Source organism: Coregonus lavaretus, assembly GCF_964263955.1.
Source record: "Coregonus lavaretus genome assembly, chromosome: 22".
In the NCBI taxonomy this organism is placed as follows: Eukaryota; Metazoa; Chordata; class Actinopteri; order Salmoniformes; family Salmonidae; genus Coregonus; species Coregonus lavaretus.
This window is the reverse complement of record NC_140009.1, coordinates 14,270,281-14,296,048: the sequence shown is the minus strand read 5'-3', so window position 1 is coordinate 14,296,048 and position 25,768 is coordinate 14,270,281. Positions and strand designations below refer to the sequence as shown.

At 45.1% G+C, this 25,768-nt stretch overlaps 1 protein-coding gene across 7 annotated transcripts in view; it reads right to left on the bottom strand.

Moving 5' to 3' along the window:
- Nucleotides 1-24,622, bottom strand: part of LOC311149611 (transmembrane and coiled-coil domains protein 1-like) — a 108,310-nt gene extending 83,688 nt beyond the window's left edge. For 2 of the 7 annotated variants that reach the window (XM_084186793.1, XM_084186787.1), the window contains exon 1: nt 24,510-24,622. Coding sequence is in view for 1 of the 7 variants with exons in the window: in XM_084186785.1 (XP_084042911.1) it covers nt 18,301-18,541 (241 nt within the window). In the remaining 6 variants the exon portion in view is untranslated. The other 5 variants (XM_084186791.1, XM_084186789.1, XM_084186788.1 and 2 more) reach the window with 5 other exon arrangements.
- Between the last annotated feature and the right edge of the window lie 1,146 nt (nt 24,623-25,768).

The window sequence follows — 25,768 nt, the reverse complement described above, 5'->3', positions numbered from 1 at the left end:
ACTGGACAGGAGCAGCATTCACTGTGACACTCAGGTCTTACTGCTGGTCAGCAGCTTTGATGTTAAGCACACACACACACCTCTCTCCGATGCAAATTAACCTAGTTTCCAGGGGGAGTATTGAGAGTTGTTTAAGGAACACTGAGGGGTCAACGCTAAAGTGAACATACATTATTCAATAGGGGGTGAAAGAATTACATTTACGTCATTTAGCAGACACTCTTATCCAGAGCAACTTACAGGAGCAATTATGGTTAAGTGCCCTGCTCAAGGGCACATCACCAGATTTTTCACCTAGTTGGCTCGGGGATTAGAACCAGCAACCTTTCGGTTACTGGCACAACGCTCTTAACCACTAAGCTACCTGCCGCCCAGTGAATTGTCACTGCACCCTGTTAAAGGGGAACTGCACCCTCTGATTTGACCTCATTTTTTGGCTTGCTCCTCAAGAAATGCTGGTGGCCATGACAGAAGCCAAACGTGAGTTGGCTTGGGGGTGTGGTTTGATGTGGGTGTTTCTTGGGTGTGTCCTTGCCACCACCAAGACACACCCATCTGTCAGAACCTTGCCCGCAGCCGTTTCCTCCCACTTAATCACAACAAACAAACCTCCTGCAGGTTGAGTTAAATAACTACAGGCAGATGTATGGTGAGATGCCTGAGGAAGCTTTGAATAGGTCAGTAGCCTACAGAGTATGTGAGAAAAATGCAACTGCTGAATTTACGTAGATATTCTAAACCAGGGGTCTCCAACCTTTTCTAGCATGAGAGCTATGTTTTCTGTCAATATACCCGGTGTAAGGTTCTGTATTTATTTTCTTAGTTCACCTTGTGTTCTTGAACGTAGCCCTGTTTCTTTGTGTTCTTGAACGTAGCACTGTCTTTCATGTTTGTTCATTGATTTCACCTGTGTTTGTTACTCACCTGGTCTTATCAGCTCCTTATTTAGTTCAGTTCATTCTGTTTGTGCCTTGTGAGGTATTGTTCGTTTTGACTTTACTTAGCCTTTTCCTAGCTTGTTTATGAGAACCAGTTATAGCCTTCAGTCCTAGTTTTGATTCACTTGCCTGTTTGCCTACCTGTGTATGACCATTGCCTGCCTGTGACCACGATTCCTGCCTTCTGCGAAGGTGAAAATAAACACCTGCCACACTCTGCAAGTGAATCTACACATTTTTCTCCCTGAGTATTCATTACAGAATACCTCACCTAAAAACGGAATGGATTCAGCGGAGCTACAGCGGCGCCTAACCCAGCAAGAGGAGTGTATGGAGGAAATCTGCCATCTTCTCCGCCAGCCTATCCCTACTCCTTCGATGCCAGGTATCGTAACCCATAGCCCTCCTTCATTCATATCCATGCCTGGAAAATATGACGGTTCACCTGGGAAATGTCAGGGATTTCTGATGCAATGCAGCAAATACATTGAGTACAACCCCACTAACTTTGCCACCGACAAGAGCAGGGTGGATTTTGTTGTCTCTACTCACAGGCAAAGCCATGGATTGGGCCACCGCCATATGGACTGCCTACAGCACAGAACTCGGATCCGAGACCCATTTCCACACCCTCTTCAAAGAGGTATTCGATCACTCTCCTTCCGGTCATCCTATAGGAGACCTCCTCATAGAACTTGAACAAGGACTCAATTCAGCTGCCAAGTATACCCTCGAGTTCCACACCATGGCTGCAGGGAGTGGATGGAGTGAGGCTGCTTTACTTACCGTCTACCGAAGTGGGCTCAACAGGGAACTTCAGGCGGAGCTGGCCTGTAGAGGTGACCTTCAGGATTTAAATCAATACATTCATATGTCCATCTCCATTGACCACCTCATCGCCGACCGCCGAAGAGCTCTGCCACCCAGGAACCTGAAACCTTCTCTTTCCATGATTCCGTCATCCAGTCCGAGTCTTCTAGAGCCCATACAGTTGGAACATGCTCATCTCCCGTGTATCGAACGTCAAAGGCGGATCCAAGAAGGGCTCTGCCTATACTGTGGAGGGAAAGATAATCTACTCAGCCATTGCCCTGTTCGTTCCCCATGGAGAGATGAGAAGGGTGCCTCCGCTGCCATGCAGGTAGGCGTGTCCTTATTTCTAAATATCTCCCAGAAGCAATTCTCCATCCCCGTATTGAAAACCGTGAAGGGGGTTACTAAGTACATAGAGGGCTTGATAGATTTGGGAGCAGCAGGTAATTTTATCGATCACCAGCTAGTATAAGAGCTTGACATTGATCTAACACCTGTCACCATTCCCTTAAGGATTAACGCCATGGACGGGCAGCCATTGGGCATGGGCTTCATTACGCACCTGACACAGAGCGTCACCCTCCAGATTGGAGTCTTCCACACCGAAACCATTCAACTCATGGAACTCTCATCCCCCAAACAGCCACTCATCCTCGGACACCCCTGGCTTTGTCGTCACGACCCTGCCTTCTCGTGGCGACAAGTTGAACTACTGTCCTGGTCTTCTACCTGTTTCACCAGTTGTCTCAGCCTACCACCATTGAGGACTCTGCCTCTGCAGTGCCACCCACCATATCATCTGAATACGCCAAGTACAGCAATGTCTTCAGCAAAATCGAGGCCTCCACTCTGCCACCACATCGCCCAGGGGACTGTTCTATTGACTTACTCCCTGGAGTGTCCCCACTGAAGGGCCATGTTTACCCCCTATCTATCCCGGAAAATTTGGCAATGGAGTACTACATTGATGAATCACTCAAACGGTTTCATTCGTCCTTCTTCTTCCCCGGCTGCGTCCAGCTTCTTCTTCGTTGAAAAAAAGGACGGTGGTCTCTGTCCATGTATTGATTACCGTTCCCTGAATGACGTCACGGTCAAGAACCGTTTCCCTCTTCCTCTGATCCCAGAGACCCTTGAACAAGTGGGCTGTGCCAACATCTATACAAAACTCAACCTGCGATGTGCTTATAACCTTGTCCGATTACGTGAAGGCGACGAATGGAAAACGGCATTCATCACCGCATGAGGGCACTACGAATACCTGGTCATGCCCTACGGCCTTACTAACGCCCCCGCCGTCTTCCAATCCTTTATGAACGAGGTTTTCCAGGATATGATCAACCGCTTTCTCATCGTCTACATTGATGACATCCTGATTTACTCCCACTCCCTGAAGGAACACATACAGCATGTACATAAGGTTCTTCAACGGCTCCTTGACCATAACCTTTATGTGAAGACTGAAAAGAGCACCTTCCATGTAACCTCGGTAAACTTCCTCGGTTTCGTACTGACACCTGGAGGGGACAGCATGGATGAGAACAAAGTCACCGCCGTCAGTAACTGGCCCAAACCCACCACCGTTAAGGAACTCCAACGTTTCATTGGATTCTACAACTATTTTCGCCGGTTCATTCGGAACTTCAGTTCTACTGCCGCTCCCCTCACTGCCCTTACAAGCCAAAAGACCCGGACCCTTCAATGGACTGATAGCACACTGACTTCTTTCAACACCTTGAAATGCCTCTTCACCTCAGCTCCTGTCCTTCGCCAACCTGATCCAACCCTTCCTTTCACCCTGGAGGTGGATGCCTCCGAAGTAGGAGTAGGAGCCATACTCTCTCAGCGGGTGGGAACACCTCCAAAATCACATCCCTGTGCCTTCTTCTCCAGGAAGTTATCCTCCGCTGAGAGGAATTACGATGTGGGGAACAAATAACTCCTCGCCATCAAGCTGGCCATCGTGGAGTGGCGCCAATGGTTGGAGGGCACACAACATCCCTTTCTCGTCCTAACAGATCATCGTAATCTGGAATATATCAGAGAGGCCAAGAGGTTAAACTCCAGACAAGCCCGCTGGGCTCTCTTCTTCACACTCTTCCATTTTCATGTTACTTACATCCCTGGAAAGAAAAATGTAAAAGCTGATGCTCTCTCCCGCCAGTTTGACCTTCCGACCAGTAACTCAGACCCTACACCCATTCTTCGTTCCTCTTGCATTATGGGACCGGTACAGTGGGAGGTTCACTCTGCCATACAAGAAGCCCTAACCTCAGACCCGGCTCCTCCTGAGACACCAGCTGGGAAGAGTTACGTACCAGCAGCTGTTAGACCCCAACTGATGCAATGGTGTCACACGTCCTTGGGGTCAGGACATCCGGGCATTACACGACCCACCGAACTTCTAGCCCGTAAATTCTCACTGGTCCTCACTGGCATCCAACGTAAGGGATTACGTACTCTCCTGTCCAGTCTGCGACCAAACCAAAAGCCCTCGTCATCTCCCTTCCGGTAAGCTTCAACCTTTGCCAATCCCTCAAAGACCCTGGTCCCACATAGCTGTTGACTTCATCACAGACCTTCCTGAATCCTCTGGTAACACCACCATCCTTGTCATAGTAGACCGTTTTTCAAAATTGTGTCGTCTGGTTCCTCTTCCTCATTTAGCTAACGCCATGGAATTGGCTGAGTGTATGTTCCAGCAGGTGTTCCGTCTGTATGGTATTCCGGAGGACATCATCTCTGACCGCGGGCTCCAGTTTGTCTCCTGGGTATGGCGAGCCTTCTGTGACCGACTGGGGGTCGCCCTCAGCCTCTCCTCCGGGTACCATCCCCAGGCCAACGGGCAGACAGAACGCCTGAACCAAGAAATAGGGAAGCACCTCCGCCAACAATGTTCTGCCTCTCCACACGACTGGAGTCGGTATATGGCCTGGGCTGAATACGCTTAGAACTCACTCATGCATTCTTCCCTCCACCTTACTCCGTTTCAGTGTGTACTTGGTTACCAACCCCCCATGTTTCTCTGGGAGGCGGAGCCTGGTACTGTCCCAGCTGTCGACAACTGGTTTCGGCATAGTGAGCGGGTATGGGAGACCACTCACCGGCATCTGCAGGAAGCCTCTAATACCCAGAAATGCTTTGCCTAAAAACGGCGCCGACCTACGCCACTCTTTCACTCTGGACAGTGCGTGTGGCTCTCTACCAGAGACATCCGGCTCCCCTGCAAAAAGTTCTGTCCTCGCTTCATTGGTCCTTTCAAGATAATCCATCGCATCAACCCTGTCACGTACTGCCTCCAGTTACCCCATCAGTATAAAATCTCCTCATCCTTCCATGTGTCTCTGTTAAAACCGGTCACCTACAGTCCTCTTCATCCTCCAGTCTCAACCCGCAGTGCGCCCCTGTCACGCCCTGGCTCTGGGGACTCTTATATGTTGAGCCAGGGTGTTAGTTTCTATGTTTTGTGTTCTAGTTCATGTGTTTCTATGTTGGCCGGGGTGGTTCCCAATCAGAGGCAGCTGTGGCTTGTTGTCTCTGATTGGGAACCATACTTAGGCAGCCTGTTTGGCACTTGTCATTTGTGGGATCTTGTTCCGGAGAGGTTTGTGTTTGTTAACCTTAGGAATTCACGTATCGTTTTGTTGTTTTGTTATTGTTATATAAGTACTCATTAAAAGATGTACGCATATCACGCTGCGCCTTGGTCTGCTTCTTACGACGATCGTGACAGAAGATCCCACCAATTAAGGACCAAGCAGCGTGTCCAGGAGCAAACGCTGGAGGTAACGCTAGTGGATGTCCTCCTCGGTTGGGGGAGGATCACCGAGGAGGAGGCCGTCCGCTACCGGAGGGCGATGAGGGAGGATGTCCAGGCAGGAGAGGAGAAGCGGCGCCAACCGGGCCGTCGTCGGACAGGCGAGAGGCAACCCCAATAACTTTTTTGGGGGGGGGCACACGGCATGGACGACGGGGCTGCTGGAGGCAGCTACAGGGCGAGTTTGTGGACTAGGAGAGGAGGCCACCAGGTTACGGGAGCCATTGGTCAGGAGGGAGAAGGAGAGTGTGGAGGCACGGCGAGAGGAACTGAGTAGGCAGCAGAGGGAGCGGAGGTTTATGAGGAAACCCAGTCCCGCTCCTCGCACCAAGCAAGTGGTGTGTGTCACCAGTCCGGTCCGTCCCGTTCCTGATTCCCGCACAAGGCCAGTGGTGTGTGTTCCCAGTACGGTCAGGCCCGTTCCTGCTCCCCACACTAAGTTAGTGGTGCGTGTTCCCAGTACGGCCCAACCCGTTCCTGCTCCCCGCACTAAGTTAGTGGTGCGTGTTCCCAGTCCGGCCCGACCCGTTCCCGCTCCCCGCACTAAGTTAGTGGTGCGTGTTCCCAGTCCGGCCCGACCCGTTCCTGCTCCCCGCACTAAGTTAGTGGTGCGTGTTCCCAGTACGGCCCAACCCGTTCCTGCTCCCCGCACTAAGTTAGTGGTGCGTGTTCCCAGTCCGGCCCAACCCGTTCCTGCCCCTCGCACCAAGCCAGTGGTGCGCGTCGCCAGCCCGGCCCGGCCTGTTCCTGCCCCTCGCACCAAGCCAGTGGTGCGCGTCGCCAGCCCGGCCCGGCCTGTTCCTGCCCCTCGCGCCAAGCCTGTGGTGCGCGTCGCCAGCCCGGCCCGGCCTGTTCCTGCTCCCCGCGCCAAGCCAGTGGTGCGCGTCGCCAGCCCGGTCCGGCCTGTCCCTGCTCCCCGCGCCAAGCCAGTGGTGCGCGTCGTCAGCCCGGTCCGGCCTGTTCCTGCTCCCCGCGCCAAGCCAGTGGTGCGCGTCGCCAGCCCGGTCCGGCCTGTTTCTGCTCCCCGCGCCAAGCCAGTGGTGCGCGTCGCCAGCCCGGTCCGGCCTGTTCCTGCTCCCTGCGCCAAGCCAGTGGTGCGCGTCGCCAGCCCGCTCCGGCCTGTTCCTGCTCCCCGCGCCAAGCCAGTGGTGCGTGTCGCCAGCCCGGTCCGGCCTGTTCCTGCTCCCTGCGCCAAGCCAGTGGTGCGCGTCGCCAGCCCGGTCCGGCCTGTTCCTGCTCCCCGCACCAAGCCAGTGGTGCGCGTCATCAGCCCAGTCCGGCCTGTTCCTGCTCCCCGCACCAAGCCAGGGGTGCGCGTCGTCAGCCCGGTCCGGCCTGTTCCTACTCCCCGCACCAAGCCAGTGGTGCGCGTCGTCAGTCCGGCACAGCCCGTGCCTGTTCCACCGGTGCCTGGTCAAGTACCGGTCAGCTGCTCCACACCGGAGCCTAAGCAATCCGCTCCACCGATGTCCAGTCCAGCTCCAGCCAGCGGGGCCAGACCAGACCAGGGGCGCTACGGGGGGGTAGCGAGAGAGTGGTGGTCACGCCCGGAGCCGGATCCGCCTCCGAGGCGGTTTGCCCACCCGGCCCCTCCCCTGTTGGGTTTAGTTGGCGCGGTCGCAGTCCGCGCCTTTGGTGGGGGGTACTGTCACGCCCTGGCTCTGGGGACTCTTATATGTTGAGCCAGGGTGTTAGTTTCTATGTTTTGTGTTCTATGTTCATGTTCTATTTCATGTGTTTCTATGTTGGCCGGGGTGGTTCCCAATCAGAGACAGCTGTGGCTTGTTGTCTCTGATTGGGAACCATACTTAGGCAGCCTGTTTGGCACTTGTCATTTGTGGGATCTTGTTCCGGAGAGGTTTGTGTTTGTTAACCTTAGGACTTCACGTATATTTTTGTTGTTTTGTTATTGTTATATAAGTAGTCATTAAAAGATGTACGCATATCACGCTGCGCCTTGTTCTACTTCTTACGACGATCGTGACAGCCCCCACCGTTGGACGTCGGAGGGGAACCTGCCTACGCCATTCAGGCCATCCTTGATTCCAAACGCCTGAGAGGTCGCATCCACTAGCTAGTGGACTGGGAAGGTTATGGGCCTGAAGACCGGTCCTGGGTCCCCGACCAGGACATCCTCGACCCAGAGATGATTCAGGCATTCCACCGTAACCGTCCGGATTGTCCCGCTCCCCGACCTCGGTCGACCCCCGTACAGACCCACTGGACATCAGCCTCGACGCAGAACGTCGGGTCAGTCCACGGCATTGTCGAACCAGCCTGCCTGACCTCGCCTCCGAGGTAGGCGGCCGCCACTGCTGTCTCTAACCTTTTCTAGCATGAGAGCCATGTTTTCTGTCAATATACCCGGTGTAAGGTTCTGTATTTATTTTCTTAGTTCACCTTGTGTTATTGAACGTAGCCCTGTTTCTTTGTGTTCTTGAACGTAGCACTGTCTTTCATGTTTGTTCATTGATTTCACCTGTGTTTGTTACTCACCTGGTCTCATCAGCTCCTTATTTAGTTCAGTTCATTCTGTTTGTGCCTTGTGAAGTATTGTTCGTTTTGACTCTACTAAGCCTTTTCCTAGCTCATTTATGAGAACCAGTTATAGCCTTCAGTCCTAGTTTTGATTCACCTGCCTGTTTGCCTACCTGTGTATGACCATTCTCTGCCTGTGACCACGAAGGTGAAAATAAACACCTGCCGCGCTCTGCGCGTGTATCTAAACCTTTTTCTCCCTGAGTATTCATTACACCCGGAAAAAGAATGGTTAATAAAGAACTCTATAAAATCGTTTTTTCCCCCACAAATTCTGTTTTATATTTTCCCAAATTCTGTTTTCTGAGTTTTACTTTTCCTGGTGTTAGATTTTTTTTGTTTTTCACTCTCAAAATTACAATTGTTCATAGAGAAACAATGAAATTGGATGTTCTGAGTCCATGTCAATGCTTAAATCACATCAGAAGACACATTTTATTTTAGGTCTGGAAAAAAACTAACATGTGGCCCTTTAATTGCGCATCTAGCGGGTGAGGAATGTGCAGTCTAATATGCCAGTCTAGGGATGGTTCTGTACTTCTGCTCATTTCATGGCAAAGTTTGCAAAGAACAAATAATAGATTCAAATGATACATTTACTCATTATATACTTCTTCCAGGTAAGCCTACTTTGCAGTTAACATTTAATTGAGAAGGGCGGCGCACAATTGGCCCAGCGTCGTCCAGGGTAGGGGAGGGAATGGCCGGCAGGGATGTAGCTCAGTTGATAGAGCATGGCGTTTGCAACGCCAGGATTGTGGATTCGTTTCCCACGGGGGGCCAGTATAAAAAATAAAAAATACTAAAATGTATTCACTAACTGTAAGTCGCTCTGGATAAGAGCGTCTGCTAAATGACTAAAATGTAAAATGTAAATGTAAGGTTTTGGGGAAAGTATTTCTGTCAACCCACAAGATGGTTATCACATTAACTGGCTACACACAGAGTGATAGACAAACATGCGCACCACACACAGACAGGGGCAATTTTGCTGGAAATGAATTGGCAGATATTGTGTTAGGTTTGGCTTTTTAAGACAATAGTGGCTAACCAGGTGTGGGATAATGCCAATGTTGAGTTGAATAGATAGTAGCTGGGAGCTTACAGTGTCTGATACTTGTTTATGACAGTTTGCGGTGGAACACTTGAAAATTGCATGTACTTTCAGAATTGTTTGGTGAGGTACTGGTAGCTCGCGAATGACCTGTTGGAGACCCCTGTTCTAAACTAAGTGTATTGCTAACTTTCAAATGTAGTAAGAGGTCCATGTAGAATAAACAACCCTTTACATAATACCATAGAAGCAGTGTTCTGCTAATATAACAATGTGCACCTTTCATCTTTCATTGTTATTCCCAGCCGATACAGATACCGTGCCTATCGGCATTTTGTCTGGTGGTAATGGGGCTACCTTGGCAAACATGTCAAGAGTGGTCATACCTTCCTGTGTGGTGTCCCGTATACAACAGGAGTTCCCTGATCCTGGTGCAGAATACACAGGGTTTCTCCCTCCAATACAAGTAAAGGTTATGTGAACACATAGTCACACAGTCACTGTTCTATTACAAATGGCAGTTAGGAAACTGGACATCTCTCAAATAACTGCAACTTATGAGGTGGTGTTGACTGGGAGGGCCTGTGACAGGGTGATATAATAGATAGCCAAGTGGGAAATTGCATTTTGTTCTAAAGACAGGACAAAGCTTTTTGCTAATGCACTTCACAACCAAAATGACTACCGTACTAGTTGTATCTGCTTGGCTGGGGAATTAGCCTACTAGGTAATCAAGCTGGGTATTTTTTAATACAACTTTTCAAATATACACTGGGTGTACAAAACATTAGGAACACCTTCCTAATATTGAGTTGCACCCCCGCTTTTGCCCTCAGAACAGCCTCAATTCATCAGGGCATGGACTCTACAAGGAGTCGAAAGCGTTCCACAGGGAAGCTGGCCCACTCCAATGCTTCCCACAGTTGTGTAAAGTTGGTTGGATGTCCTTTGGGTGGTGGACCATTGTCTCAACACTTAAAAATCCTTCTTTAACCTGTCGCCTCCTCTTCAATTACACTGACTGAAGTGGATTTAACAGGTGACCAATAAGGGCTCATAGCTTTCACCTGGATTCACCTGGTAAGTCTATGTCATGGAAAGAGCATGTGTTCCTAATGTTTTATACACAGTGTACATAACCAGATACATAACCAGCAGTCTATGGTTTAGTTACCGGTATACTCACCACCACTGCACTGGGGATCAACGAACACCAACCATCTATTCCGCGTGATAGGGTCCTTCGGCAGGGCATGCAAACCATTGTTGGTCAATCCATATAGGGGTTTTCAGTCTCAAACGGCCGTGATCCTTTGAACGCTTTGGGGGCGATTCAGAGACAACGGAGCCCTATTCAATGAAGGGAAGCGAAGTGGGCAGAGGGCCGTTTTGCATGCGGAGCTTGGTAAAAGGGGGCATGATTTGATGACATAGTTGTAATCCAAACCCAACCTTAATTTACTCAATGTGACGCACTGAGGTTCCAAACTCAGTTTTAGACAATACTGACTTTATGATAAAATTATCCTATTTACACTTTGTAGTAAATTCTGACACTAGAATAAATGTTTCTGACTCATATCGATGCCACATAGGCCGTTTTCAATGAGATTAGTTGATTTTGAGAGGCAGTTGCTCTTTAAAATACATTAATTAACCTGTTTAGTGCCTATGTCTACCTGGCAGAATGATATCATGATTATTTGCATCAATCCAGTGGCCATTTGTTTTGCAAACTCCATCTCATGTACTACAGAAACACCACAACCAAACAACAGTGCTAGGTGCCTGCACACTTGAATTAAAGTGGAACTGACAGCGTTTTAACTACTTTGCAGATATGAAACAAACAGACAGACAATCATAATATCAGTCAAAAATATCAAATTCCCAGTTTATGCTACAAAACCAACTTTATAAGTGGTTTTAAAAATAGGTTATATTTGACTCAAAATTCCATGAGGTATAGTAAGGCATTATTGGCAGAATAGAAGGATGCAGTTCAATGCATGAATAATATAATTCACTAATACATTTCTTGGTAGTCCCAAAAATATTGCTATCAGGTTGTAAATCACAGCTGGCCTGGTACATTGTTTGCTGCCTCCACCCATTCGGGATGCACCATTTTAGCTTCAAAGACTCAATATTTTGGACAAAAACAGACGAATGTAACTAAGGCTGGGAATGTCAATACAATCAAACTAGCAAGGGCAATGATCACAAGTCAGTCATAACGTGGCTAATAGGCTAGCGTATCTATTTATGTAACTATTTATTTAGCAAACTAAAAACATGGAGCCTAACATTAGCTAGCTAGCTAGCTGCTGGGAGGATGACATGTCATTGGAGGAGTGGGAAAGTGACCTACTTTTTCCCCTCGTATCGTTTTTCGGTGGCCACAGCTAGAGATGCAGGTGTCATTTGGTTAGCTAGCAAGAAATATGAATCACTTTGCTAGCTAGCTATGCTGAACTTGAACGACTGTTATCCAGGGTGTGTTCGTAAATTCATTCTGGTTATTGACTTCGATTTCAGAGCACTCTCGTCTGTGTATGCGAGAGTGCAGAATACCTGATGAATTTAGGAATGCGCAAAACCCTCTGAATATGACCTGTATCAGTAAACATCAGCAAATAAAGTAATTACATTGTTACAAGCAGCACAGTTAGTCACTAATGCTCTAGATAACATGTAAACAGCCTAACCAGCTCTGCTAAGGCGAGTAAAATGGCCAGAGTGAGGTGTTCTCTCATTTGTGTCTGGAAGTAGCTAGCAAGCTAGTCAACTTTATCCAGCTAGCTTGGGTGCCTGACTGCCGTTGTGAAGAATGGTCAGTTCAACCCTACTCCTCGGCCAGAGTGTCCAGTGTCAATAGCGCAGTGTGTGCGCTGAATTTACGAACAGACAATCTGACAACGCTCTGAATTTAGGAACGACCCAGAGCGCACACTGACACACTGGAGGTCATTTACGACTGCACCCTTAGTTGTCAATCAAATATATATTGGCATCAATCAAATGTGACTTGTTTCAGGAAACTACGCGTATGTAGCATGTCACTACTTCAAAGGAGAGGCATTTGAATGTAAACATGTATTTTTGGCAGAAATGCCTTCTGGAACATGTGAACTTTCATGTGCCTTAATAACAAACTTGTATGCCATCTGTAAATACAAATACAATTGTTAAATTACAAGCCTAGTTGGTTTAGCCACTGAAAAAGACAGGAACCCTCCCCCTAGCCATGATTGGCTGAGATAATGGATGGGCTGGACATGCCGAGAGATGAGTTCAGATTGGTCTGCTATATAGCATGCTTTTGTCTATAACATGAGCTGCTTAGTACAGTATGTGTAAACAATCCTTTCTACCGCGGACTGCGAAAGTGTTACTGCTCTCCACTTTCTGGAGGACAATTGTGCCATGCTGACTCTGAAAATGAATCAGACGATGACGAAATCCCTGATTTAGGTACAAATATTTTTCATTGAACAAGACATTGTAGAGTCTTCTGATGACAGCGATGGGGAAGAAACGGCGATCAACAGTGTTGTTGTCATGGAAGAAGTTGAAAGAGTTTTGAAATCTTTGGAATGCCCGGTGGAAGCAGAGTATGATAGCTAAGGAGATGGAGAAAATGCAGGTGTATGATTGCAAATATGCAGAAGGAGTCGAAAAGATAAACAGAAGGCTGTTGTATAAAACACCTGTCTCCGGATTACATCTTCAAACTAAGGACAACCATGGCATCTGGGACAGAGAGGGAGAACCATTCAACCATGTATACGGGTAAGAGTCTAGCAAGCTACATTTTCAGATTTTATACGTTTCTAATTTTGTCAGAAAGTCATTTTCATTGCAAGTTAAAGCGTACTGTTAGCTAGCTATCTAACGTTAGCTGGCTGGCTCGCTAGCTAACGTGACGTGTATGATCTGTGTAGTAATATTATTTGTATCTCAGAAATCCATTTGCATTGCTAGTTATAGCCTAATGTTAGCTAGCTAGCTAACGTTGAACCTAGTTGGTTAGCTTTAGCTACCTGCAGATTCATGCATGGTGGCTACCTATGAAAATCAGTATGGGTTGGGATTATTGCCGCGTTCAAAACAACTGGGAACTCGGAAATCTCCGACTTCCATCTTCAGTGCGTTCAAGACAACTGGGAACTTGGAAAAAAAACAAGCTCCGACTGGGAAAAATAGTTTTGAACGGTCATCCAACTCGGAATTCCAACTCGGGAACTCAGGCCTCTTTCTAGAGCCCCGATCTTCCTAGCTGTAGATCACTGACATCATGATTTGACCTCGTATTTTTCCAAGTTCCCAGTTGTCGTGAAAGCACCATTAGGTTTATTGTCTAAACAAAAGACTCCACTTCGCCAGATGATTACATGACCCAATAAGTTAGACAGGTGTATCTGGTGGTGATTACGGTCATGTATTGTATTTCATGAACATGTGTACATGTCTAGACAATAGTGACCCATCCACTTAGCTAGATGTGGCTGTGGGCTGGTTATAGCATTTCTTTCACGACCCATCAAGTGTGTCTGGTTAAGAATCATCTAATAATTATACAATATTTATACAATATTTATCTGGACACTTTCTATTTTTGACATGTATGCAAGTAACCATTTAACTGTACCGTTTACACCTTCTGTATCCTGTGAATGTGACAAATACACTTTGATTTTAATTGATATAGTGTGTGTTTACCAGAGACAGTAATGTGTAGAACAACATGACCTGCACCAAAGTCAGATTAGGATATATGCCAAGGACTAAATAAACGGTATTTTAGCTACTACTTTCACTACTTTTAGTCTTGAAATCATTGGTTGTTTACTAGAGTACCTTAATCACGATGTTTAGCACATGGCCTCACATGTGAATCCTTAAAGAGATGGGTGGGGCTAAGGCTTAAGAGGGTGTGAACAATGCTGAATGGGTGTACATTTTAAGATAAACGTTCTGATCTGTGGCATTAGCCTCATTGCTTTTTAAATTTTTTTGATGTACAGTAGGCCTAGTTGTATGAATTTTGGATATATCATCCCAGAACTGTCCCAGTCTGTTTGAACCATCCCCAACATATTGTTTTATCGTCCCCCAGGACGATGGGATGCCGTTAATTTCTAGCCCTGGCTACATACCCAAAGAGAATACCCGTTGGATGATTATTTCTAATTTTTCTCCCTTGCTGTGTTGGCTCTAGTAATGATTGGTAGGACTGGGGGCGGTAAGGATACAATGAACGAGGCAAACAAGAATTTTGAGGGAGAAGTACAATACCAGTCAAATGTTTGGACACACCTACTCATTCAAGGGTTTTTCTTTATTTTTACTTTTTTGTACATTGTAAAATAATAGTGAAGACATCAAAACTATGAAATAACACATATGGAATCATGTAGTAAACAAAAAAGTGTTGAACAAATCAAAGTATATTTTATATTTGAGAATCTTCAAATAGCCACCCTTTGCCTTGATGACAGCTTTGCACACTCTTGGCATTCTCTCAACCAGCTTATAATATAGTAATATAATATGCCATTTAGCAGACGCTTTTATCCAAAGCGACTTACAGTCATGTGTGCATACATTTTTACGTATGGGTGGTCCCGGGGATCGAACCCACTACCCTGGCGTTACAAGCGCCATGCTCTACCAATTGAGCTACAGAGGACCACCTGGACCAGCTTCACCTGGAATGCTTTTCCAACAGTCTTGAAGGAGTTCCCACATATGCTGAGCACTTGTTGGCTGATTTTCCTTCACTCTGTTGTCCGACTTATCCCAAACCATCTCAATTGGGTTGAGGTCAGGGGATTGTGGAGGCCAGGTCATCTGATGCAGCACTCCATCACTCTCCTTCTTGGTAAAATAGCCCTTACACAGCCTGGAGGTGTGTTGGGTCATTGTCCTGTTGAAAAACAAATGATAGTCCCACTAAGCGCAAACCAGATGGGATGGCGTATCGCTGCAGAATGCTGTGGTAGCCATGCTGGTTAAGTGTGCCTTGAATTCTAAATAAATCACAGACAGTGTCACCAGCAAAGCACCCCCACATCATAACACCTCCTCCTCCATGCTTTACGGTGGGAAATACACATGCGGAGATCATCCGTTCACCCACACCGCGTCTCACAAAGACACGGCGGTTGGAACCAAAAATCTCCAATTTGGACTCCAGACCAAAGTACAAATTTCCACTGGTCTAATGTCCATTGCTCGTGTTTCTTGGCCCAAGCAAGTCTCTTCTTATTATTGGTGTCCTTTAGTAGTGGTTTCTTTGCAGCAATTTGACCATGAAGGCCTGATTCACACAGTCCCCTTGTCACGCACGTTGACTGATGACTCGTGGAACCAAGGCGAAGCACACGAACAAAACAACACACGAACAAAACAACAAAACGAAACGATACGTGAAGTCCTGAGGTTACAACACCAAACCTTTACGGATCAAGATCCCACAAACTAACTGGTGCCAACAGGCTGCCTAAGTATGGTCCCCAGTCAGAGACAACGAGCTACAGCTGCCTCTGATTGGGAACCACCCTGGCCAACATAGATCTAAACGATCTAGAACAAAAAACATAGAAAACTAAACATAGAAAAATCCACACCCTGGCTCAAAATTTAAGAGTCCCCAGAGCCAGGGCGTGACACCCCTCTGATGTTGAGATGTCTATGTTACTTGAACTCTGCTGCAGAGGATAAGTTCATTAGAGTTACCAGCCTCAGAAATTGCAGCTCAAATAAATGCTTCACAGAATTACAACTCTTCACAGAGTTACAACTCCATTCCTGTCGCGGTCCTCATGAGAGCCAGTTTCATCATAGCACTTGATGGTTTTTGCAACTGCACTTGAAGAAGCTTTCAAAGTTCTTGAAATGTTCCCTATTGACTGACCTTCATGTCTTAAAAGTAAAGATGGACTGTCATTTCTCTTTGCTTATTTGAGCTGTTCTTGCCATAATATGGACTTGGTCTTTTACCAAATAGGGATATCTTCTGTATACCCCTACCTTGTCACAACACAACTGATTGGCTCAAACGCATTAAGAAGGAAAGAAATTCCACTAATTAACTTTTAAGAAGGCTGTTAATTGAAATGCATTCCAGGTGACTACCTCAGAAAGCTGGTTGAGATAATGCCAAGAGTGTGCAAAGCTGTCATCAAGGCAAAGGGTGGCTATTTGAAGAATCTCAAATATAAAATATATTTTGATTTGTTTAACACCTTTTTGGTTACTACCTGATTCTATATGTGTTATTTCATAGTTTTGACGTCTTCACTATTATTCTATAATGTAGAAAATAGTAAAAAATATTAAGAAAAACCCTTGAATGACTAGGTGTGTCCAAACTTTTGACTGGTACTGTATATCGTAGCACAATCACCTTAATCTTTCACAATTAATAAAATGTGGAACATGGTTCCGATGGCATTGGCTGGAGAATGACGTTGTGTTAAAGACCACTGTTAGAAATGAGAGATTGTGGCACACTGTGTCCCCATCTAGTCAGAACAGCCATTTACTCTATGTCAAGCCCCAGCAGGTGAGTCTCTAACTCTCAACTCGAACTCCAAGCCGCCAAACATCAGACAGAAATAACCCATATCATCACCTATTTAAATAACCCCTCAGCCAGCCAGCCGCTCAGACCAGTCTAGTCCCTGAACATCTGACATGACCAGACAACCAGACACCACCCCAGGTTGACACCTCAGCCCAGCCTGCTCACAGAGTGTAGATCAGCACCTAACAGCACCGGTACTGGAGATAGACACAATGAGACAAATCTTACTTTGATATGTACAGGCACCCAAATCTCCCATTGCCATCAATGCTTGATTTATCCTTAAGTCTGAGTTATATATACACTACCGTTGAAACGTTTGGGGTCAATTCGAAATGTCCTTGTTTTCGAAAGAAAATAAAAAAAATAGTCCATTATAATAACATCAAATTGATCAGAAATACAGTGTAGACATTGTTAATGTTGTAAATGGCTTTTGTAGCTGGAAACGGCTGATTTTTAATGGAATATCTACATAGGCGTACAGAGGCCCATTATCAGCAACCATCAGTCCTGTGTTCCAACGGCATGTTGTGTTTGCTAATCCAAGTTTATCATTTTAAAAGGCTAATTGATCATTAGAAAACCCTTTTGCAATTATGTTAGCACAGCCTTGACAGGACTAAAATTAGAGGTGCCAAGACTGCTCTGTGGCCTTTTCAGACAGCCCACCACAGGACGGCTGCACTGTGGGAAGGTGTGACAGAGGAACATGGTTATGTTCTGTTCCACACAGATTAATCTGTTTCCTCTCAGAGACCAGTGGCCACTTCCTCTCCAGCTCAACCAGACACTGCTGCCCCAGGCCAGGGCCTTGGGCTAGGGAAGACAGACAAATCACTCTGGAAATAACGCAAGCCCATGGAAATTCAACTGGACCCAGGTGAATTGAAGTGATCAATGACTAAAACGTTTTTGGGGGCTTTTTTAAAAGAATATGTGGGAAAAAAGCTACAATGTTTTGAAAATAAAGTAATAGGCCTACGTTAGTTCGAAAACGATCTATATCGCCATATTGTTTGTCACGATCCTGTCACATTAGTGGTCATATTTAGAACTGAAAGAGAAAAAGCATGGTCACAAAGTAAATCTAATTCAGTCAGCCTTCATTACCTGAATTAAAGATATGAAACCACATAAGCAACCAGAAACCACAAGCCAAAGCCAAGAGTCCCACAGTGACACCTCAAACAACAACACTACATCTGCCCACCATTCATAACAACCCAGTCAAAACACAGTTAGAATCCCTCTCTTCTCTTCCCCCATCCATTCATCGCTATCAAAACACTGAAAGTTGTTATCTGCTTTGAGTCCAACAGCAGTCTGTCTACCGGAATGTACTCAAACAATAACTCCCTCTATCGCAGTTACTTACCAGTTTCTAATAATAATAATAATAATAATACATTAATGCCAACATTAACATTCTTATCATGTATCTAAACCACACAAGTGCTGCTGTTGTGTGAGAGGCAGGCTCTGTTTACACATGCTCCATTAAATTTGGCCAGATGACAGCCTGGGTAAATAAATACAACACACTCACATAAACAGAGGCAGAGTCCATGGTCAGAGCAGATCGGATCATGGGTCCTCAGGCTAACGTGGGCAGCCACACAGCAGGCAGAGCGCAACAGAAACAGAGAGAGCAGCTTTACAGCCCGCTCACAATCACAGCAGCTCCAGACCAGGCACAACGTGAACAGAGCGGAGGAGAGCGAGGGGGATGGGGAGGGAGGAGGGCTGGCGAGCGTCATCGTGGTGGTCTGACCAGCGGAGTGAGACATGAATGGCTGTGTCTGAAGCGCCCTGAAGGGGCAGAGATGCTCTCAGCCACTTACCAGACAGATAGTGGGATACTGTACTTATAATTTCCGCCCGCTTCTGCTTGTGTGTGTGTGTGTGTGTGTGTGTGTGTGTGTGTGTGTGTGTGTGTGTTTGTGTCTGTGTGTCTTTTTGTGTTTTTGTGTGTGAGTGTAAATGATAAAGAGAGAGCGAGAGATAGGTAGAAACAGAATGGTTGAATAAGTGAATCGATCAATACAAACAAACCTTCAGTTCAAATCATCATGCTTGTTTTCCTTCTCTTTGTAGAGTAGAACGAGAATTCAACACCAAGGTCCTCTTGTAAAACATTGGAGGGAAAGAAAATAAATTAAACTGCTAATCCTCAAAATAATTCCATTTTGGAGAGGCAAGCTGTCTCTCTCTCTCCTATCTCCTCTCGTACTCTAAGAAACAGGCTAGTGATGCCACCCACATAACCACTTGTTTCATGGTTTTGTCCAACCAAAATGAAATTATGAAATTACATTAGCTATTTAACAGACAAAAATACACTCTATGGTAGTTGTCATGGGATGCAGCCATCCATGCCATGCACATGCACATATCCGCAGATCTACTATGAAGGCTGATGCACCATTGAGAGCATCCTGTCGGGCTGAATGACCGCCTGGTACGGCAACTGACCGTCCGCAACCGCAGGGCTCTCCAGAGATGGTGAGGTCTGCCCAACGCATCACCGGGGGCACACTGCCTGCCCTCCAGGACATCTACTGCACTCACAGGAAGGCCAAGAAGATCATCAAGGACCTCAGCCACCCGAGCCACAGCCTGTTCACCCCGCTATCATCCAGAAGGCGAGGTCAGTACAAGTGTATCAAAGCTGGGACCGAGAGACTGAAAAACAGCTTCTATCTCAAGGCCATCAGACTGTTAAATAGCCATCACTAGCCGGCCTCCACCCAGTAACCTGCCCTGAACTTAGTCACTGTCACTAGCCGGCTAACACCCGGTTACTCAACCCTGCACCTTAGAGGCTGCTGCCCTATGTACATAGACATGGAAAACTGGTCACTTTAATAATGGAACACAGGTCACTTTAATAATGTTTACATACTGTTTTTCATATGTATATACTGTACTCTAGTCAAGGCTATCCTATTCAACTATTGCTGTACATACACTATTCTATCCACGTATTATTGAGATATAATACATATTCTATACACATACTGTCCATAATGTCTATACATCCCATCACATATACAGCTGTGGGAAAAATTAAGAGACCACTGCAAATTTTTCTTAAATCAGCACGTATGACAGCCATTCCATTCCAGTGTCTGTTGAATTCCAACACAGGCACACCTCATTCTACTGAATTAGGTACTGATTAGGTGATCACCTGAACCAAATCTTATTTAACGAGGAAAAGTATAAAAACCACAGCTGTGGTCATCACTATCCTCTTGCAATAGGACCAGCTGGATGGCAAATACAGTGCTAATAGTACCTCAAAAGTAATATTAATAAAAAAATAACTATTGACCATGCTTTGCTTTATCTTGGCCAGGTCGCAGTTGTAAATGAGAACTTGTTCTCAACTGGCCCTACCTGGTTAAATAAAGGTGAAATAAATACAATTTAAAAAAGGAACGTTTTGAGTGAGGAAAAGAAGGGTTCAATTCTGGCTTTACTGGCAGAGGGATACAGTGAGCGTCAGGTTGCTTCCATCCTTAAAATTTCAAAGACGGCGGTTCATAAGAACAAGGTCAAGCAGCAGACATTGGGGACAACAAAGCTACAGACCGGCAGAGGGCGAAAACGACTCTCTACTGACCGGGATGACCGCCAACTCATTCGAATGTCACTCAACAACCATAGGATGACATCAACTGACCTACAAAAAGAATGGCAAACGGCAGCTGGGGTGAAGTGCACTGCGAGGACGGTTCGAAACAGGCTCCTAGGGGCAGGGCTGAAGTCGTGCAAAGCTAGAAAAAAGCCCTTCATCAATGAAAAGCAAAGAAGAGCCATGCTGAGGTTTGCAAAAGACCATAAGGATTGGACCGTAGAGAACTGGAGTAAGTCCAATTTTCAGCTTTGCCCAACACCTGGTCGTCTAATGGTTAGACGGAGACCTGGAGAGGCCTACAAGCCACAGTGTCTCGCACCCACTGTGAAATTTGGTGGAGGATCGGTGATGATCTGGGGGTGCTTCAGCAAGGCTGGAATCGGGCAGATTTGTCTTTGTGAAGGACGCATGAATCAAGCCACGTACAAGGTTGTCCTGGAAGAAAACTTGCTTCCTTTTGCTCTGACATTGTTCCCCAACTCAATGCGCCATGCCACACAGCCAGGTCAATCAAGGTGTGGATGGAGGACCACCAGATCAAGACCCTGTCAAGACCAGCCCAATCTCCAGACCTGAAAACCATTGAAAACTTCTGGAATGTGATCAAGAGGAAGATGGATGGTCACAAGCCATCAAACAAAGCCGAGCTGCTTGAATTTTTGCGCCAGGAGTGGCATAAAGTCACCCAACATCAATGTGAAAGACTGGTGGAGAGCATGCCAAGACGCATGAAAGCTGTGATTGAAAATTACATTTACATTTACATTTACGTCATTTAGCAGACACTCTTTTCCAGAGCGACTTACAAATTGGTGCATTCACCTTATGATAGCCAGTGGGACAACCACTTTACAATGTATTTTTTTATTTTTTTCAAATTTTTTAATATCTAATTTTGATAGTATATTTTTTATTTTCATTTGTTTTATATATACTATACTATACTATCCCAGGTATTCCTTCCTTAAAATCAGGGTTATTCCACCAAATATTGATTTCTGAAATCTTCCTAAGTTAAAACATTAGTATTGAGTTGTTTAAAAATGAACATTAACTTATTTTCTTTGCATTATTCGAGGTCTGACAACACTACATATTTTTTGTTATTTTGACCAGTTGTCATTTTCTGCAAATAAATGCTCTAAATGACAATATATTTTTTTTGAATTTGGGAGAAATGTTGTCAGTAGTTTATAGAATAAAACAAAAATGTTATTTTTACCCAAACACATACCTATTAATAGTAAAACCAGAGAAACTGATAATTTTTTCCAGAGCTACAGTGAGGGAAAAAAGTATTTGATCCCCTGCTGATTTTGTACGTTTGCCCACTGACAAAGAAATGATCAGTCTATAATTTTAATGGTAGGTTTATTTGAACAGTGAGAGACAGAATAACAACAAAAAAATCCAGAAAAACGCATGTCAAAAATGTTATAAATTAATTTGCATTTTAATGAGGGAAATAAGTATTTGACCCCCTCTCAATCAGAAAGATTTCTGGCTCCCAGGTGTCTTTTTATACAGGTAACGAGCTGAGATTAGGAGCACACTCTTAAAGGGAGTGCTCCTAATCTCAGTTTGTTACCTGTATAAAAGACACCTGTCCACAGAAGCAATCAATCAATCAGATTCCAAACTCTCCACCATGGCCAAGACCAAAAAGCTCTCCAAGGATATCAGGGACAAGATTGTAGACCTATACAAGGCTGGAATGGGCTACAAGACCATCGCCAAGCAGCTTGGTGAGAAGGTGACAACAGTTGGTGCGATTATTCGCAAATGGAAGAAACACAAAAGAACTGTCAATCTCCCTCGACCTGGGGCTCCATGCAAGATCTCACCTCGTGGAGTTGCAATGATCATGAAAACGGTGAGGAATCAGCCCAGAACTACACGGGAGGATCTTGTCAATGATCGCAAGGCAGCTTGGACCATAGTCACCAAGAAAACAATTGGTAACACACTACGCCGTGAAGGACTGAAATCCTGCAGCGCCCGCAAGGTCCCCCTGCTCAAGAAAGCACATATACAGGCCCGTCTGAAGTTTGCCAATGAACATCTGAATGATTCAGAGGAGAACTGGGTGAAAGTGTTGTGGTCAGATGAGACCAAAATCGAGCTCTTTGGCATTAACTCAACTCGCCGTGTTTGGAGGAGGAGGAATGCTGCCTATGACCCCAAGAACACCATCCCCACAGTCAAACATGGAGGTGGAAACATTATGCTTTGGGGGTGTTTTTCTGCTAAGGGGACAGGACAACTTCACCGCATCAAAGGGACGATGGACGGGGCCATGTACCGTCAAATCTTGGGTGAGCGCCTCCTTCCCTCAGCCAGGGCATTGAAAATGGATCGTGGATGGGTATTCCAGCATGACAATGACTCAAAACACACGGCCAAGGCAACAAAGGAGTGGCTCAAGAAGAAGCACATTAAGGTCCTGGAGTGGCCTAGCCAGTCTCCAGACCTTAATCCCATAGAAAATCTGTGGAGGGAGCTGAAGGTTCGAGTTGCCAAACGTCAGCCTCGAAACCTTAATGACTTGGAGAAGATCAGCAAAGAGGAGTGGAAAAAAATCCCTCCTGAGATGTGTGCAAACCTGGTGGCCAACTACAAGAAACGTCTGACCTCTGTGATTGCCAACAAGGGTTTTGCCACCAAGTACTAAGTCATGTTTTGCAGAGGGGTCAAATACTTATTTCCCTCATTAAAATGCAAATCAATATATACAATTTTTGACATACGTTTTTCTGGATTTTTTAGTTGTTATTCTGTTTCTCACTATTCAAATAAACCTACCATTAAAATTATAGACTGATCATGTCTTTGTCAGTGGGCAAATGAACAAAATCAGCAGGGGATCAAATACTTTTTTCCCTCACTGTATATATATTTATACTCCGGACTCCGACATTGCTCGTCCTAATATTTATATATTTCTTAATTCCATTCTGTTACTTTTAGATTCGTGTGTATTATTGTGTATTGTTGGATAATACTGCTGTTGTTAAAGTAGGGGTATAGGTTTAAACACTAAAGTGCATTATGGGTAACGTAGCAAGTTAACTTTCGTTTTTGATGCAATAGTGGTGTTGTAGGGGATGTGTCCGAACTGTGAGCCACGCTCTTTTTGCTCCGTTAGCTCACTATTTTATTTTGTCATTCAGACTACCTCACATGGTGTACAAGTTTAATAAATGTCAACTACTTAAGTGGAATTCCAGACTAACTCGTCATAAGATCCCCAAATGCCGTCCGGACTACGGTCTAAAGGCGAGGCAGGAAAGGTAACACTGCGCTGTTGGAGCTTGGAACGCAAGCATTTCGCTACACTCGGCAATAACATCTGCTAAATATGTGTATGCGACCAATAAAATGTGATTTCATTTGATAATAATAATTTGGTGGGTGCTTATATTTGTCTTATCTATGACGATGTGCATATAAAGACAATACTTATAACTGAGGTGAAGTAAAAGTAGGCCAAATAATAGGTTTTAAAAAAATACAACTTTGCTGTACAACTTTGCTGAATGAGTTCCCTAATGTAAACTTGAATCTCCAAAACAGCAAATTATCAGAGAATTAAAAGATGCTTGCAGTATTTTTAATATGTTAAGCTACTAACACGTTAAAGCAGATATTACAGTGTATACGTTACACTATTGGCCCAAAACAATTCTGTAACATAGCACAGATGGAGATAAGAATCTAGGGTTCCTTCATTAAATATGGTAAGCAAGCAACTGTGAAACGTTACAGTATTACAGTACAAGTGTAACAAATTTACAACATCAACATGTGGCTAGAAGGCAACTGAATGATAGCCTACGAATGGATTGTATTGATACAATAGAAGTGTATAATGTAGCGAGCTAGAATAGGGAGGGACAATCTGCATCACTGAAACAGACACAGGTTGACAGCGCTTGAAGACCTGTTTGATTGTGTCATTATAAACCCAGACTTATGAAACATGGTTTTGCGAAAGAAACAACTGTTACCTCTAAAATAGCTGTTTTATTGCACTATAACGGAATCAATAACTGTCACACTATACGCATTTACATTACATTTTGACATGATAACTTTAGCAGTAAATTGGCACTTACATGGGAGATGAAAAAACTGCTATAGCCAACACACGTCCACCCCCAACGCAACGTCACCCCTCCTCTCTGCGCTCTCCAATGCTGACGTTGGAATAATACGATATACAGCAGCAGATGGCACGGGCGGACCAAACCATTTGGTTCGTTTAGGGGAGCTCGCTGCAAAATATCCTCAATTCATTATAGTCTTAGCACGCTTCAATGACTTATATAGGCTACTCCAGCTATATTGGTCATTGAAACAAATACATTATTTAGAATATTGTGCAGGATTTGTAATGATTGTATTCATAATCTAATACAAACTTTTTATTCAACTTGATTATTACAGAGGAACTAGATTTTATTGATCTACAGCTTGTGCCCGTTTCCTGGTCATGCCTATTGTAATTTGTCAACATGTTTGTAACCTGGTGGCAATAGTCATACTGTGACAGTATGACAATGTACACATCAGTCATAATAAAAACACTGATTGGTTACAGGGAAAGGTTGATATTAAAATGTTCTCGATACAGTCCAGCTCAGTGACATGACACACACTGTATCTACATTTTTCTTCAAACCTGGAGAGGAGAGGACAGACAGTTGATAGGCCCTAGGAAAACCTGAGAGAAACCACACACATAAGCAGTGCCCCACAAAGGCAGAGACAACCAGAGAATTGAGCCTTGTTATAACATGTTCTAACAGTTATTGTGGAAAGACATTACATAAGACAGAGTTTGGCTTATCATTTATCTATCCCCTCTCTATTGACATCACACCTAGCCAAAGTCTTCACACTCTTCACTCACACAGTATAGGGCTCTCATGATTACATTTCCTCTCAGACAGTTTCATTTCAATAAAGCGGATCATAAAGTCCAAGGCTCCTGTCTTAAAGGCCATCCGTCTTAGTAACTATGGCAATGTAAGATCTATTCCAAATTCTTCTGTTTTCAGAGTGTCTTGAGTTCCACCTCCCCTTAGTTTCTGGTTGGAGTTGGTTTTTACTGCATTCTACAGTGTGAGTGGGCAGGGGAGGTGGACCAATAGACCAAAGATAATTTGTTTAAAAATAAAACTAGTTAAACAGTTATAATTACAGTACACAGGTATGTAGGCTACCCACATACACACACCTTGCATTTAATATAATATAATAATAATATGCCATTTAGCAGACGCTTTTATCCAAAGCGACTTACAGTCATGCGTGCATACATTTTTTGTATGGGTGGTCCCGGGGATCGAACCCACTACCTTGGCGTTACAAG